The sequence below is a fragment of the Microtus oregoni genome, unplaced genomic scaffold (assembly GCF_018167655.1).
Source record: "Microtus oregoni isolate MIOR12 unplaced genomic scaffold, Mior012 000091F_ref0000469, whole genome shotgun sequence".
In the NCBI taxonomy this organism is placed as follows: Eukaryota; Metazoa; Chordata; class Mammalia; order Rodentia; family Cricetidae; genus Microtus; species Microtus oregoni.
Window position 1 is genome coordinate 2601829 of NW_024544600.1, and position 18231 is coordinate 2620059.

The 18231-nt window shown below is 46.5% G+C and overlaps 1 protein-coding gene across 1 annotated transcript; it reads right to left on the reverse strand.

Annotated features, from left to right (window-relative positions):
- Positions 1–11402: 11402 nt before the first annotated feature.
- On the reverse strand, positions 11403–17483 carry Krt9 (keratin 9). Its single transcript, XM_041644089.1, has 8 exons — positions 16758–17483; positions 15548–15630; positions 15261–15417; positions 14828–14989; positions 13892–14017; positions 13563–13786; positions 12718–13217; positions 11403–11441 (listed from the first exon to the last, which is right to left on the reverse strand). The coding sequence occupies exons 1-8, from the start codon at positions 17481–17483 to the stop codon at positions 11422–11424; spliced, it is 1998 nt and encodes a 665-aa protein (XP_041500023.1). The 3' UTR covers positions 11403–11421.
- Positions 17484–18231: the final 748 nt, after the last annotated feature.

An 18231-nucleotide genomic window follows, 5' to 3' on the forward strand; every position in this document is an offset into this window, starting at 1 on the left:
AAGGCAGTGACATCAATAAACTTTCTTTTTTTTTTTCTTTTTTTTTTCTTTTTGTGTGTGTGTGTGTGAATCAGGACTTATATTTATTTTTTTTTTTTTAGTTGTTGAAAAAAAATTCCACCTCCTCCCCGGATAGAAGTGGGAGACCTTGGACTTCCCGCAGGTCAGGGAATCTAAACTTTCAGTTCTAGAGAGAAGAGGTGCCACTGCAGTGGTGAGGTGGCTGGGGTGAAGGACACTGGCCACAATAGCAATGACCACAGATGTCATCAATGCCTTGGTGCCGAGAGGAACCCAACTGAAGCACAGTGCTTAGCTGCAGGGGGCTCCCAGAGATGGGGTGGGATGAGCATACAAAGGGAGTTGTTGAGGCTCTTGACACCACCGGTGAGCCCTGGGGTGCCTCAGAGAAAGCAGTGTTGGAAGGACAACAGGGAATGCTCCCAGCTTTGATGCTAATTCCCTACATCAGAACAGAGACCGTTTGTGTGCTGGCCACAGCCATCCTCCACCACGGTGATCCACAGCAAAGATGGCTGCAGTTACACAGACAGTGTCTTGGGATTTTTGTTGCTGCGAAGAGACACTATGACCACAGCAACTCTTATGAAGGAAAACATGTCATTGGGGTGGCTCACTTATGGTTCAGAGGTCCATTTTTATTACAGCGGGAAGCAAGGCAGCGTGTAGGCAGACATGGTGCTAGAGAAGGAGCTGAGAGTTCTTACATCTTGACTCACAGGCAACAGGAAGTGATCTGTCTCACTAGGCATGGCTTGAGCACATATGAGACCCCAATGCCCACCTCTGCAATGACACACTTCCTACAACAAGACCATACCTCCTCTTACAAGGCCATGCCTCCTAATAGTGCCGCTCCCTTTAGGAGCCATTTTCTTTCAGACCACCACAGACAGTGAGCAGTTCTTAGCCAAGTCTTACCCTCCACCACAGACAAAGACCCAGAAGAGTGTACAGATGGCATAGATTTGTCTGGGGCCTTCCGGATGTTTAGAAGAGTTCAAGACTCTCCAGCCTGTCCTCCCACCCTCTCCAGACCACCCCTTATCTCTTTTTTCCCTAACCCCTCTCTACTCTCTACTCAATAGCACTAAGAAGCAAGTTCTGGTTCCTCACCAGCCTTCCAGGCCTGTTCCCCATCCACGCCATAAAGCTGATCTTAGAAAGAGTTAAAAATTGTTAAAAGACCAGAGAATTCTTGCTAGGAGGGAGCATTTGGAGCTATGTCAACCTGACTGTGAGTGACTTGGGTAAATAGTATCTGCCTCCTCTGAACCTAATCATAAATGACAGACAGCATAGCCCACCTGTAGTGGAGTTTGCAGGAAGACCCCCTGACCACTATGGCTGCGAAAGGAGAGCCTGCCCCATCTCACAACCCATCCCCTCCACATTGAAAGGCACCGGCTAGCCACGCAACTGCCTCCAGCACAGGCTGTGAGTCTAGGAGGGAGGAGAAGCTACCTATTCGGGTCATAATTCTCTTTCTACCGCTGACAGACAAAGACAAAACAAAGAGTTTTGTTGTTGCTGTTGCTGTTGTCGTGGTCATTGTTTTGTTTTGTTTTGAGACAGGGTCTCTAGTATCCCGGGCTGGACTCAGACAAAGCAGAAGACATCCTTGAACTTCCTTCAGTCTCTAGCTTCTGGGCGCTTGGGATCTCGGGCATGTGCCACCGTTCTTGTTTGGGCATGAGATTCGGAGAGAGCATCAGAGCCTGCGGCTATGAGAGCTCACTGAGCCAGCCACAGCCTTAACAAGTAGGAGAGGCCAAAGGGAGGAGGCTCGGAGATCAAAGCCCCAAAGATTTATGGGTGTCAGAATAACAGGAGAGGAGGGAGTCCCGAGGGTTTTCAGCAATCTAGCTGTGATCCTCGTTCCTCCACTGTTCAATCAGCCACCCACCCTCCCTCTGCACTGGCAGACCCAGAGCCTAAAACATAATCTGTGCAAGGTCGCAGGTCATATACGCGTCCACAATAGATGAATCATATTGAAAGAAAATATGACCAATATTATGAGGTTTCTGTGAGAACCCAACGAGGGAGCATGTGTGTTGTGCTCAGCACAGTGACCCGTACGTGATGCACATAGTAGGTACTCAATAAATATCAGTTCCTGCCCCGTCCTCCTACAGATAATTGTCCTTAGTCTTGGTTGTACAACTTGTCCAAAAGGAACCTTCTTCTAAAGTCTGTACCACCCCAAGATGGAAGCCATCAATTAGCCTTTTAGACAGAGCACAGGCTCACGGCCAGACTCTCCAAGTCCAACCCATTGCATAAGCCTAGAAGCCAGGTCCTAATGTCCTAGAGAAGGAGGTACCCCGTGCAATCTGTTCTGGCAGGAGAGACTGTGAGACAGCTGCACAGCTTCCACGTGGTAACACCAGGGGCTCAGTGATGGCGTGCAGCGGGGCACACTATCAAATCCATGACTACAGCTGGTACCGAAAGTTGGCTTCCTGGGGACTGCTGCCTTCCAGCCCTGTTCTCTGGGAATCCTTCCTGAAGGCTCTAGGACTCACCTAATGTCACTTAGTGACCTCGCTTCAGGGTGTGGCTCCTGGCCTCGCAAGGGAAAACCCCGATGGGTACAGAATTCAGGGAGAGGTGTGGCTGATGAAGAAAGAGTCTTCAGAACCTGGGCTCAGATGTCTAACAGGTTATGTTCCTCACACTGGCTCCCCATTTTCCACACCAGTGTCCTCCACCCTAAATCTTCCTTCCCCAAAGACCACAGCTGCTCTAAGACTCCCTGCTATCCTTGATCCCCTCCTTTTTGACACCATGCAGTCTTTCAAGAAATCCTGACCATTGTTTCTGCCTTCAGATCATAGTCTAAACATACCCAGCCATCTCCACTCTGACCACCAGGCTCTGTGTGTGTGTGTGTGTGTGTGTGTGTGTGTGAGAGAGAGAGAGAGAGAGAGAGAGAGAGAGAGAGAGAGAGAGATTCTTTCCTCTCTCTCTCTCTCTTTCTTCTTCTTCTTCTTCTTCTTCTTCTTCTTCCTCTCTCTCTCTCTCTCTCTCTCTCTCTCTCCCTTTCCTCCTCCCCCCTCCCACCAACCTCTCGATTACTGTTCTCCAGCTCATCTCTGTCCCAGCCTCTCAACTGGCATGTCACTCCTCTGCTCGGAGCCCTGCGTGTTAGTCATGCTCATCAACACGGCCGCCATAAAGACCTCAACACCCCTTTGTTTTCCCATGGTGAGCATGTGTTCCCTGATCACATAGAGGCTGATGTGGCTGTTCCTGGCTGGGCAGCTCTCCTGAAGGTCCCCATGCAAGCAGAACCCTCCCAGGCAGGCTCCACTCCTCACATCTCAGACCTATCTGCCTTTGTCTGTGTGTTCTGAGGTTTCCTGCGAGCAAAGTCCAAGTTCCTTAGACATCTCTCCAAGGCTATGAGTGATCTCTCCCACTCTGGCCTTGTCAGCTTCCACTGAGTTTCTCTCTTACACTGCTCTGGCTCCTGGGACAGCGTTAGTCTCCCTTGAACACATCAGATACATCCTCACCTTAGGGCTTCCTCACCTGAGGTATGTGCCTGACCACGTACCTGCCTACCCAACTCTAGGTCTCACTTAGTCTCCACCTTCTCAATGAGCCTGGTCTTGGCCACTTGATTTACCAGACTCATACCACAGTACACCTGTCCCCTTCCCACTGCTCTCTTCTATATGCACCTAACACTTCAAATACATACATTCACATACATGTGTGTGTATTTGTATATGTGTGTATAGATATAGATGGTATAGATCATTCACATATATGTGTGTATTAGTATATGTGTGTATAGATATAGATGATATAGATCATTCACATATGTGTGTATTTGTATATGTGTGTATAGATGGTATAGATCATTCACATATATGTGTGTATTAGTATATGTGTGTATAGATATAGATGATATAGATCATTCACATACGTGTGTTAGTATATGTGTATATAGATATAGATAATATAGATCATTCACATATGTGTGTGTATTAGTATATGTGTGTATAGATATAGATGATATAGATCATTCACATATGTGTGTTAGTATATGTGTATATAGATATAGATAATATAGATCATTCACATATGTGTGTGTATTAGTATATGTGTGTATAGATATAAATGATATAGATCATTCACATATGTGTGTTAGTATATGTGTATATAGATATAGATAATATAGATCATTCACATATGTGTGTGTATTAGTATATGTGTGTATAGATATAGATGATATAGATCATTCACATATGTGTGTTAGTATATGTGTATATAGATATAGATAATATAGATCACTCACATATATGTGTGTATAGATATAGATGATATAGATCATTCACATATATGTGTGTATAGATATAAATGATATAGATCATTCACATATGTGTGTTAGTATATGTGTATATAGATATAGATAATTCACATATGTGTGTGTATTATTATATGTGTGTATAGATATAAATGATATAGATCATTTACATATGTGTGTTAGTATATGTGTGTATAGATATAGATGATATAGATCATTCACATATATGTGTGTATAGATATAGATGATATAGATCATTCACATATGTGTGTTAGTATATGTGTATATAGATATAGATAATATAGATCATTCACATATGTGTGTATTAGTATATGTGTGTATAGATATAGATGATATAGATCATTCACATATGTGTGTTAGTATATGTGTATATAGATATAGATAATATAGATCATTCACATATATGTGTGTATAGATATAGATAATATAGATCATTCACATATATGTGTGTATAGATATAGATGATATAGATCATTCACATATGTGTGTTAGTATATGTGTATATAGATATAGATAATATAGATCGTTCACATATATGTATGGGTATTTGTATATGTGTGTATAGATAATATAGATCATTCACATATATGGGTGTATTAGTATATGTGTATATAGATATAGATGATATAGATCATCCACATATATGTGTGTGTATTTGTATATATGTGTGTATAGATAGATATAGATGATACAGATGGAGAAGATGCCTTTTTACGGCAGTGGTTTACTCTTTCTAGGCTACAAACAACGTTTTAAAAAAGAAACATAGCCGGGCAGTGGTGGCACATGCCTTTAATCCCAGCACTCAGGGAGGCAGAGGCAGGTGGATCTCTGTGAGTTCGAGGTCAGCCTGGTCTACAGAGTAAGTTCCAGACAGCTGGAGCTACACAGTGAAACCCTGTCTTGAAAAAAACAAACAAACAAACAAACAATAAATAAATAAATAAATAGCACAGCTATTGAATTGATGCTTTAAAAAGTCACATTTTTGCATTTCTGAATATTAAATAAAAACAACATTGGTTAAAACAAAGGCATATACTAAATATTTGTTGATTCTTATACTGAATAACTTGGCCAAATAAAAAGTGACAAACGCACCCACGTGTAACTATTTTATGCCAGTAGTAAATTATCTCACAAAACAACTGTATTATTTTTACTTATTGCAAGTATTGTTTCCCCTCCCTTATCTATAATACAATTTTTATAGTGACAGAATATTTGCTTCTTTCAGCCAATCAGTGATGTCTTCACAGCACTAAGAATGGAGGCGCCTGAGAGATCTCAATAAAGATCTATCTACCGAGAACTGTGAGTGAGGGTTGGTTTCATAGTTCAGTTGACAGAGTGTTTGCCTAGTGTACATGAGACCCTGGGTTTGATCCTCTCAACACCATATAAAGTATTGTGCTCATACACACCCACAGTCTCAAGCACTTGGGAGGTAGTGGCAGGAGGATCAGAAGTGCAAGGTCACGCTTGTCTACTTGGGGAGACTGAGGTCAACCTCAGTTACATGAGACGCTGCCCGACCGATGGCCTCCCCCAGAAAAGCAGAATTGTTGAGAGAATAACATGAGAATCGAGTGGTTTTGATGTCGCTTAAGGCAGTGAGAATGCTGTTGGGATTAAAACACAGGACTCTCTGAGTCCCGGAGTGCTAGTAAAGTAGGTGCTGGCTAGTTCCTCCTGACTACATCTGCAGATCCTAGAGAAGTCGTGTACTTAATGACCTGTGCTACTGGCTTTACGAGCAGAGGAACACATGCCTTCCACAATTAGTCCAGAAATTTTGATTTCTTGAGATGGTTCAGCGGGTACAGACACCTGCAGCCAAATCCGATGACCTAAGTTCGATCCCTGGAGCTCACATGGTAGAAAGGGAGAACTAACTTCCACAAGTTACACTCTGACCTCCACACATGTACCATGGCCACATGCATACACACAATAAATACATACATACACAAATAAATAAATAGGCAATTATTTGCTTATTTCTTGTAGTTACAAAGCTGAAGTAGCTAATAAACTCAAATTTGAATTTCAGGAGCCACATCAGTTAATGTTTGAGCCACAACTTTCTTTTAGAGAAAATTTAAACCATGCCAGGCCTGGTTGGCACAAACCTGTAATCCCAGCTACTCAGGAAGCTGAGGCAGGGGGATTGCAAATTCAAGGCCAGCCTGCTCAAGTCAGCAAAATCTTGCCTCAAATTTTAAAAAGTAAAAAGACAGGAAGACATCTTCGTGGTTGAGTACTTGCCTGGCACTTTTAGGACCCTAAATTCAGTCCCAAGTACAGGAGAAAAAAAAGTTAGTCCCCGGTTTGGGAAAGATGAGGCCACAAATTGAGAGCGCTGTCTGGAACATTTCCCAGTCTTAGGGAAATTAATTGACTCACAGTACCCCAAGCTCCAAATTATTCCCAAGATCCACCCTGGATTGTCTGGAAAATTCTAACTAAGCCAGACCCTACATGCCTGGAGGAGGAGGCCAACTTCAAAGTCCAAGTCTAGGGAAGAAGACTTGCACAACACGGGAACTTCAAGACGCCCTTCAGTAGGTACTATGAGCAGAATGCGAAGGCTGGCTTTGGGGATGGGTTTTTGGCCACGCTGAATTGATCAGTACAGAAACATGGGGACTAGAAGATCAGCTTCCAGTCTGGGAGTGTGGGAGAAGTTCTAAATGGTCACTCAGCTAAATGACAGGAATCCGGGGAACCCTTGTGATCATAAGGAGGGAGGACTCTGAGTACTGAGGGAAACGGGGACACTGAGTGAAATTTTCACACAGAACCCTGTTCTCTCATTCCTCAACAGTGAGAGCCTAGAAGACACCATTCAGACCAGTGGTTTTCAACTTTCCTAATGCTGCGACCCCTAAACACAAATCCTCATATGTGGTGGCCCCCCAACCATAAAATTATTTCATTGCTACTTTATTACTGTAATTTTGCTACTGTTATAAATCATAATGTAAATATCTGATATGCAGGATATCTGATGTTTGACCCATCAGAGGATCAAAAAGTGTTATCCAACCCCTCAAAGAGGTCGCGACCCATAGGTTGAGAACTGCTAATCCAGATTCTGGCTGTGAAAAATACATAGGCAGCTGGATGCAATGGTACATGTCTGTAATCCCAGCATTTTGGGAGTGAAGGCAGAAGGATCCCAAGTTCAAGGTTACCCTAAGCTTAGAGCAAGTTGAAGGCCAGGCTGGGCTACATAAGACCCTATGGAGAAAAGAAAGGAAAGGAAATACACAGAAAAGGACATAGGACATCATTAGAAAGCTGAGGTGGAACACTAGAGAGGGATCCCAAACTCCCTACTCAAGCTTGCTAGGTGTCACCTTGTACAAAAGATACCATTCTCCTCCCACCTGCAGAGATCCCAAGGTCTTGTATATTTCTGAGCTTCTGTATCCATGAATGCCCTGTCCCCTTCACTAGTCCCTTCCCCAGGAATCTGACCCAGCCTGCAACAAAGTTAGGCATTCTCTCCTTCCACAGGACAAAGGCATGCCTCGGTCAGTTTATGTCTTCATGTATTTCCTATACAGGATGGGGTCTAGGAAGGAATCCCAAAAATGGGCTATCTTCATTTCTTTTCCTCTTCTTCTGATAGAATACTCTGATAAAAGTGAGGGGGGAGGGATCATTTTAGCTCACGGGTCAAGAAGGTACAGTCCATCCTGGCAGGGAAGTCAAGGCAGCTTGAAACAGCCAGTCACGTGACATCCACAGTCAGGAAACAGGACCGAATACAAGTTGATGCTTAGCTCTGGTCTCAGTCACTGTTCTGTTGCTGTGAAGAGACACCAGGAAGGACCATGGCAACTCTTGCGAAAGAAAGCATTTCATTAATCAGGGCTTGCAGTTTCAGAGGTTTAGTCCATGGTCATCGAGGTGGGAAACATGGCTTCATGCCAGCAAGCTCTGGAGCAGTAGCTAAGAGCTACATCCTAATCCATAGGCAGAGAGAGAGAAAGAGAACGAGAGAGAGCTTTTGAAATGGCATGAGCTTTTGAAACATCAAAGTCCACTACCAATAACACACTTCCTCCAACAAGGCCACACCTACTCCAACAAGGCCACACCTACTCCAACAAGGCCACACCTACTCCAACAAGGCCACATCTAATCCTTCTCAAGTAGTGTCACTCCCTGATGACCAAGCACGGGGCCATTCTTATTCAAAGCTCCACAGTTCTCCTTTTACACAGTCCAGGATTCCCTGCCCATAGAATAACACCACCCACAGAGGGTGAGTCTTCCCATCTCTATTAGCTACTTCCTGTTGCTGGGATAAAACACCGTGACCAAAAATAGCCTGTGGAAGAGGGGGTTTATCTGGGTGTACCGTTCCAGAGGGAGAGCCCATAGGGCAAGGGGAGGCTGGATTAGGAAGCTGAGAGATCACATCTTCAGTGGCAGAATGGCAGCAGAGAGAACAAACCAGAGGTTGGGCCAGGCTATGAACTCTCAGACTTCATCAAGGCTCCACCTCCTGACAGGTCCCTAACCCCACTAGACAACGCCATCAACTGGGACCAATTGTTCAAACACCCAGGCCTATGGGGGACATTCTCATTCAATCTACCACATCAACTAACACCAAGATCCATGGGCATCCCCAGAGGCCCATCTCCCAGATGGCTTCAGAGTCTGTCACGTTGTCAAAACACTGACCATCGTGAGGTCTGTATTTGTCTTTCCTCTTCCCAAATCCTGCAAAGTCCGGAGCTTAAGGGAAGTCTAATTAGAGCTCAGCAGAACTACCGGTGTGACTAGATTCTGCAGGGTAGCAAAAGGCCAAAATCAAGGCGAGTTCTCACCTGGAGACTGATATAAAGTCCACTTCCAAATGCTTTCTTGTTTTTGGATGTCAGTTCATAGCAGCTAAAGGGCTGAACGTTTCTTTCTTTCTTTCTTTTATTCTTTATTTTTTATTTATTTATTTACTTATTTATTTGGTTGGGTTTTTTTTTTTTTTTTTGAGACAGGATTTCTCTGTGTGACAGTCCTAACTGTCCTGGAACTCACTCTACAGACCAGGCTGGCCTCGAACTCACAGAGATCCACCTGCCTCTACCACCCAAGTGCTGGGATTAAAGACTTGCACTACTTCTGCCTAGCGAAAGTCACTTTCTGATAAGGGCCTTCAGCAGGAGATCCTCCATCTTTCTCACCATATAGCCCCTTTGAACTTTAACCGCCGTTGAAATCTCATGATCCAGGACCAACAATATGGCTCAATGGGCAAAGATGCTTGCCTCCAATCCTGACCGCCTGAGTTTGATTCCTGGGACCCACGTAGTGGACAGAATCAACTCTTCCGAGTTGTTCTCTGACCTCCACACACATGCCGTAGCAGCACACACACCTGAGTTCTATCCCTTCGCATGGTAGAAGGAGAGAACTGATCCAGTTGACCTCCACACAGGCACTGAGACACATGCGCCCATGCACACCACACACACACCAATAATAAACACATAAGCCATTTTTCCTTGCGAGGTCATAGAAGTCATAATTTGAAGAATGAAACTTTTAAAAATTCTTTATGACATTTGCTGAAGTGAAGCAGCTTCTCTCTGCCTTGAGGTAAGTCTTCAAATCCTCAGGCCACCACAAAAGGAGTTTGGTTGCCCTGGAGCCAACAGGAGCTGTCCTTGCTAAGCCCTGCCAAGACTGCTAATTCTTGGGCCATGTGTTGTCTTAAGCCTTGGCCAGGTATGTCTAGCTTGTGACCCATGGGCCCATATGTACCCTAGGATAGTTATGAATATGGCTCAATACAAAACAGCAAACTTCCTTAAAACAAGAGAGACTTTTGGCAGTGTCTTTTCTTTGTAACTAAAATGCTTGATTCTCCAGCATGAACTTTACAGATGACAAAGTTAGTTCATAATTATCAAAAGGTTGAGGACTAGACTAGGAAAATAGTTCAGTTAGTAAAATCTTTGCCTTCGAAGCATGAGGACCAGAATTCTGACACCAGCTTGGCATGGGGGCCCACACTCGTAATCCCAGCGCTGGAGAGCTATACATAGCTAGATCTCTGACAGACCTGACTAGGTCATCAAGGGAATGAAGAACAGAGAAAGACAGACACACAAACACACAGAAGAGCTGGTCAGACAGACTGAAATCTCAGCTAGAGAAACCTCAGCACCTTAAAAGCTCAGCACGTTTATTATGAAGATTTGAGTGGGGAGGCGGGGTTATTGCGTCAGCTGAGGGAGGTGGGGTAATTATACTCCGATAGAAAAAGGAGGCAAGATTTCTGGTATGCCACTGGAGCAAGGAGAGAGGTTTAGCTCATCTCAGTGGGAGTACTGTCTGTAGGGGAGCAGACTTTGGGCTGTAAACATCTGGGAGAAGAACGCTACGGTGGAGATTTTCTGGAAACACTATCAGCATCTTCACCTGGATCAGAAGAGAAGGCTTTGCCGTTTCCCTCAGAGCCTCTGGGAAGGTGGGAGGGGAGAGGTTTTGCCGTCTCCCTTTAGGTCTGAGATGAGGATCCTTGAAGGTGGTCATGCCCATGTCAACAACACACATTCGCTCAGGCCTCCCTCCACTTCCATCGCCCTGGGGCTTGTGGGCTATACATTCTAGCCTACGCGTACTCACAGACACACCCAAACAATCATTACTGCCTCCCAGGAGATTCTCAGTTCAATCAAGTTCACAACCGAGATCAAAACATCACACTACTTAATCTCAGAGGAAAAACACGTCAGAGGCCAAGTTTAATTTGCAATAGGAGAACTTTATTAGGAAGTCAGGATAAGGAAGGCTGTGGGGCCACCCCCAGGACACACGGAAAAATCAAATTCTCCCCAGCCATGAAGCCTCCCCAGCAAGGGACACAGCCAATAAGAGATGTCCAGAGGCACAATGTCATCTCCATCCAGTTCCAGACAGGGACCCCGGCTTGTTGCCAGCTAGTCTTGAAGTCAGGATACAGAAAGTATGCTTCATGTAGGTTCTGCCCTCCTGGGGCAGTCTCAGCTGGGGCTGGGTGGGGAAAGTTGACCAGGGCACTAGTATCGCATCGGGAAGCCTGTGGAAGGGTGGAAAGGAGAGAGTAAGATGAGAGACTTTGGGTGGAGACCTAAAGAAAGATGAAGAAACTAGGAGCAAGAAGCCTGGCTCTCATAGAGCTGGGGAACCCCTGAGATGGAGAAACTGAAATCAACCAGCCTGTGACCCCATCCAATTCCCAATCTCTCCTGCAGCCACTCTGGGAGTGGAGAGTCCATGGATAGATCTCCTTCACCATCCCACAGCCTTGTCAGGAAATTCTTCGACTGCTCAGGCAAAGATAACCCCAACCTCATCCCTTGATGTATATCCCTGTCCCTGCACAGCAATTGGACATGCAAAGCACACAGGATCCCTTGTAAAAGAATCGTTCCCTGGTGCCAAAAGGCTTCTCTGAGAGATACATTGCAGTGTTGTTATCCAGACATTTACTATAACATCATATTGGATTTCATTATATTGAAGATGAAACCATAGTTTGAAGCTTAGTGGTTTTATTTGTTTACTTACATAGATATTTTGCCTCTGTGTATATATATGTAGCATCTGTGTGCCTGGTGCTCTCAGAAATCAGAAAAAAAAGACCATGGGATCCCCTGAAACTGGAGTTCTGGATGGTTGCAAACCACCATGGGTACTGAGAACTGAACTCAAGTCCTCCACAAAAGCAGCAAGTGCTCTTCACTGCTGAGCTATCTCTCCAACCAGATATTGAATTTTTACTGCATTAAATTCAACTTGTACGTGAGAATTATTCCATGACCTAGAGACCACCTCACCTGCACGAGTCCTTCTAGAGGCAGATGATGACACCAGTGATATGCTCCCCTCAACAGTTGTGCCATAACTGACCCCAGACTAAGACCCCTTTTCCCGTGTGTTGTCCCTGATCCAGCTCTCCCAATCCTAACGCTGATTGAAGGCACTGGTCATGGAACCCCACAGTGCTGCACCCATCATTGGGAAATTACATGGTTATGAGAAAACAACTTGCTCATTCCGAACCTCATTTTCCATAAGCAGAGCCTGTCTATAGGCTGCAGCAGAAATGCACGTGACAGTGTACAGTTCTCAACCCATCTCCTCTAACTACTGAGACTTGGGCCTTCTGCAGATTTAATTTCATCCAATGATCGATTAAGACGCAAGAAAGTTTCTACACTAGTTCACTAGAGACTTTCCTAAAATCCATTCCTGTTCAGATATACAGTTTCTCCAAAGAAGTCCAAAAATACACACACACACAAAAAGGATAGTTACCTAGGTGCACAAGACTGAGTTCAGTAACTGCTTACCTGGTGAATCTTCGTCACAGTCGGCAGGTTTGGAGGAGCTCTGGGACTGAGAGGGCCTTCTGTCTCCTCCACCGTGGCCGCCTCCACTGCCTCCCCCAGAACTGCTTCCTCCTCCATGGCTGCCTCCACTTTTTCCACCATGGCTGCCTCCGCTTCCTCCTCCATAGCTGCTCCCACTTCCTCCTCCATGACTGCCTCCACTTTTTCCACCATGGCTGCCTCCGCTTCCTCCTCCATAACTGCCCCCACTTCCTCCCCCATAGCTGCCCCCACTTCCTCCTCCATGACTGCCTACACTTCCTCCACCATGGCTTCCCCCACTTCCTCCTCCATAGCTGCCCCCACTTCCTCCTCCATGACTGCCTCCACTTCCTCCACCATGGCTTCTCCCACTTCCTCCTCCATAGCTACCCCCACTTCCTCCCCCATAGCTGCCCCCACTTCCTCTTTGTCCTCCTTTGCCATGTCCGAAGCCAATTTGTCCAGCTCCAGAAGATTCACTGAGGATAAAGAAAAACACACAGGTACATATACAAGGATGAACCTGGACAGAATCAAGACTCATGTGTGAACTGACACATCCCAGCTGGGAGGGAAGAGCACCCTCCCCTCCCTGGAGCAGAAGGTATCCCCTTTCTCTCATTGTTACCATTCTCCTTTCCAACACTCAAAAGCCCTGAATGCTCCCCCAAACATACACCTTGGGATGGCATCCTCAATCAGACCCTTGCATACAAGAACTTATCAGGCGGCTTCTATCAAAAAGGTTAGAAATGGTGTCAGACGCCTAAGGACTTCTACAAGATTCCACACTATAGAGTCTACAGACTCTCCCCAGGACCTACAAGTCTTGCTGGCCGCCTTCAAGGAGGTTGTGGTAAGTCTCAATCTCTTTTTCCAGCCGTGTCTTGATGCCTAGCAGAATGCCGTATTCCTGGTTCTGGCACTCCGTTTCCGCCCGGACCTCAGAGAGCTGGGCCTCCACCTGGCTGATCTGTTCCTGGATCTGCTGGAGCTGGCCACAGTAACGGTTCTTTGTGTCTTCCAAAGCATTCTCCAAGGCTGATTTCTAGGGAGCAGTAGGAGACTTTAGGAGGGGTGTTCCAATCTTGAGGATTGTGTAAAGACATCCCGTGCCCAGCCCTGGCAGTGACCCTGGAGCAGGACTACCAACCGTGCTAAGCTGAGTCTGCAGCTCGATCTCCAACTCCTGGATGCTGTGCCGGAGCTGAGACACTTCCTTCATGTTGCTCTCCATCTCCTGGCCACTGTTTGTCACTTCTTGTTCGATCTGGGTCATCTGCAAACCAAAGGCTCAGTTAGGAACAGATGGAAAACACTGTGCCTCGCTCATCAGTATCTTCACCTTTAAAACCAAGGCCGAGACCATGCCAAGGACAAGCCAGTGAATTCTGGGTCCCACCAGCCAGGTGTTCCAATTCTCTAGACATCATAGACCTTTCCAGCAAGGTTTCAAGGTCTTTCATACTTCGTCCCAGAACTACCTTACTAATCCTATTTCCTTGCATACATGCAGAATGGAATGCCTTTATCTACCAGCCTCTAAGCCAAGCTTTGGAGACCTGGGGAGGAAGGGAGCAGGCATGAAACTCAGTGTACTGCAGAAGATGCTCTATATATTTGTCTCTACAGTCTCCCATCACATAGGATTACAGTGAGTTGTCCACGCTCTGGACAACCACTCCACAGTTGTATCTGTGTGTTACAAATGAAGAAAGATGTGTGGCATCCATTGGACGATGGAAGATAGATAGATAGATAGATAGATAATGGATGGATGGATAGATAGATAGATAGATAGATAGATAGATAGATAATGGATAGATGATAGATAGATAGATAGATAGATAGATAGATAGATAGATAGATAGATAGATGATGGATAGATAGATGATGGATGGATAGATGATAGATAGATAGATAGATAGATAGATAGATAGATAGATAGATAGATAGATAGAGTGAGCTATGCTGAGAGATGAAGAGGTAGATGGATGAAGGGGTGGGAAAGGGGGGAAGGAAGTGGAAGGACACCTAGGACACCTGGAAGGAAGGTAGGAAAACTGAAGGGGCAGCCCGCTCTGCTCACCTTGGACTCATAGTGTTGCTCGATGTCCTGGCGGTTCTTGGAAATGAGCTGCTCGTACTCCTCACGCATATCATTGAGGACCTGGGTGAGATCCGTGCTAGGGGCAACATTTATCTCCACACTAACATCGCCATCATTCTGACCCGTCAGCTGCTTCATCTCCTGCCAGGGAAGAAGAGGACATGAGGTTGGAGGGGGCTCTGCCCTACCATTTTTCAACCCTCTCCCACAAATCCTCTCAGAATGCAAAAGAAGAACCCTGCTGAGAAATCAGAGCACTACTGGCTCTTCAGGCCATGCTGGAGAGAGATGGGAGTGTCCCCTTCCAGAGCGAAGAAGAGAGAGCTCTCAATGCTCCACAGCACCCCCCCCCCGCTAGCTCCACCCATCTGCTCCTCCCTGTACCCACTAAGCCACAAGCACAGCAACCTACCTCCCGGTGGTTCTTCTTAACGGCCTTCAGCTCATCGTCCAGAGTATCAATCTGTATCTCCAGGTCAGACTTCTCCATCTTCAGACTATCCAACACCTTCTGCAGGCCATTAATATCAGCCTCCACCCCTTGCCGCAGGGTCTGCTCCATCTCAAACCTGCAGACCAGCCATGGGTAGAGAATGATCAAGAGGGTACCAGATCCTACTGGGACCTCGGGAGCTCTGCAAATTAAGGATGAGGGGGAGAAAACAACAGTATAGGAAGAAGAAATAGAACAAGACTCACTTAACTCTGAAGTCATCCATGGTCATGCGAGTGTTGTCCATGTCCAGGAGTGCTCTGTTGTTCCTTGTTGTGAGATCCACAATCTGAAAGAGAAGGTTGCATGAATAAACCATGCTCCCTTGATATGACCAGCTTCAAGGGGAGGAAGAGGCTAGACATAGCCAGCAGAGGGGATAATCACATCCAAGGTGTTCAGGAAGCAAGGGGTCCATCAGTTTGTGTATTGTATGGCACCACACGGTCTTTCACAAATGTGCCCAGTGTGTTCTTGAATCATTTAGCAAATATTTGAAGGTCTTCTGCAAAGGCAGTGTAGGACCTAGGACAAATCCCAAAGGAGCCCACCATCACCATTGACCACAGAGTCCAAATTATCCCCAAAAGAGTCATGAAGAGGAAAGGTGGCTTTGGCCATCCAGGGAAACCAGGAAATATGTTGGAAAGGAGATGACAATTGAACTAGGTCCTGAAGGGTAGCTAAGATTGCATGGGAGTAGAGGGATGGAAGAGATTTGCTGATGCTGGAGAAAGAGTACGTTCAGAAATACAAGGATGAAAGAGCAGGAAGGCTGAATGAGAACAGTAAGGAGCCCAACCGTGGACTCCTGTAGGGTGGAGACTGAGCGTAGGCTACGTCTATGGCTGCTCAGTGCAACACAGAGGGTAGCCACCCATTTAAGTTAGTGGATGAAGAAGTGGGTGTGCAGATGTTTGGATGGATGGATGGATGGATGGATGGATGGATGGATGGATGGATGGATATCATCCTCACAACCAGCAATTCTCTCCATCACTGATCAACCAGCCCGCATACCTGAGACCTAAGGACCAGAAAAGATTAAGAAGGACTCCTCAGAGCCCAAGACAAATGAGAAATGGAGGATAAGTCTGACTCAAAACCAAGTCAAAGAAAGCTCCAATCAGGTCCCAGTCTCGGTTAGTTCAAACTTCCTCCCTGCTCTGCCCAAACTCAAAATGAAATACCAGAGTTCAAATCCAAGTCCAAGCCCCTAAGACCTTAGCAACCAAACACAAGTTTGCTTGCAATGAAAGTGTGGCTTCTAAAGGGTGACTGATTCCCTGGCATGGCTTTGCTTGGACTTTAGCATCTTACCTTGTCGTGAGAGAGGTCGTGAAAGGGAAGGAAGGAAGGAAGGAAGGAAGGAAGGAAGGAAGGAAGGAGAGACAGAGATTTCATCTGTGTACATACCCTGTCCTTCAGGTCTTCGATAGTGTCGTAGAAATGAGAGTAGTCCTTCTGGAAGATTCTGGACCCCTTCTTTGAATACCATTCCTGGATCTGTTTCTCCAGGGAGGTGTTGGCCTCCTCCAGTTCCTGTACTTTATCCATGTAGGAGGCCAGACGGGAATTGAGGTTCTGCATGACGACCTTCTCATTGGTATTCAGAATACCACCTTCACCACCTCCAGAGCCACCACCAAAGCCACCACCAAAACCACCTCCAGAGCCACCACCGAAGCCACCACCAAAGCCACTTCCAGAGCCACCACCAAAGCCACCACCAAAGCCACCTCCAGACCCACCACCAAAGCCACCTCCAGAACCACCACTGAAGCCACCTCCAGAACCACCACCGAAGCCACCTCCAGAACCACCACCAAAGCCACCACCAAAGCCCTTAGAACCTCCCCCAAACATACTGCAGGAACTCCCTGCACTGAAGCCCCCTCCAGATCCTCCACCATAGCTGGAGCCAAAACTGCCACCACCTCCACTGCCATAGGCCGAAAGGCCACCTCCACCAAAGCCACTGGAAGAGCTAAAGCGGCCCCCTCCTCCACCAGCCCTGGAGGAGCGACTGAACGAAGACCGCATGCTGCCTCCGCTGCCCCCTTTGCTTCCTCCACCGCCGCAGCCGCCTCCGCTGCTACTGTTGCGGCTCCAGAACGACGAGGAGATCTGTCTGCAACTCATGATGCTGCCTGCCAGAGTACGTAGGCAGGAAACGGTCTCGAGGTTGCTGGGTACTGAGCCATCCCTGGAGCTGCCTACTTATAGCCCCTGCTAAAGGTGGCACGCCTGGGTGTGCCCTCACTCTGTGCCAGCTTCCCCCCACCAGTAGACTCAGAGAAGGTCTAGGGTATGGGAGCAGCAGGGAAGCCCCAGGCTCTGCGTCCTTTGGTGACTGCCCGTCAGCAGCCCAGCCTCTCTCCATTGTGTGGGGTAATTTGATGATATTAGGCTGTCAAGGGCACTATAAATCAGCCCTGTTGCTGAGGGGGTGACCTATATCCTACAGTCTGGTGTCTGGCTGACCTTGACAACAGGTCTAAGACTCAGCCGTCTCAGTTTCTAAGATCAAAATTCACGGTTGATGGTCACTGTCTAAACTCACTCTGCCCATACCCGGTGGTCATCACCTTGGGTTGAGCTGCGACCCTGGTACAGAAGTTACTGTGAAGGCTAGGAAAAGGGCAGACCCTGGTCACAGGGAGATGTCAGGATGCGCGGAAAGCCAGCACCTGCCCTAGTGAAGCCCCTATCAGATAGGAAACCCAGTTGTCGTCATCCTTTAGGCTGACAGGAGAAATAGGGCCCTGCTCCTAGGACAAGCCTGTTTGCTGGGACGGTGCTGTGGCCGAAAGATGGAGGTGGGTGCACAGCTCTGCCTCCTCCAGGGTTCCAGAACAGCATGTAGCACTCACATGGAAGACTATGAGAA

What these genes read in the sequence shown, in the direction of transcription:
- Krt9 (XM_041644089.1), bottom strand. Translation starts at nt 17,483, where the DNA reads ATGAGTTGCAGACAGATCTCCTCGTCGTTCTGGAGCCGCAACAGTAGC. An exon ending in TTAAGAAGAACCACCGGGAG is followed by an intron (nt 14,990 to 15,260) that starts GTAGGTTGCTGT and finishes CTTCCCTGGCAG; the next exon opens with GAGATGAAGCAGCTGACGGG. An exon ending in CTGTGACGAAGATTCACCAG is followed by an intron (nt 11,442 to 12,717) that starts GTAAGCAGTTAC and finishes ACCCTTCCACAG; the next exon opens with GCTTCCCGATGCGATACTAG.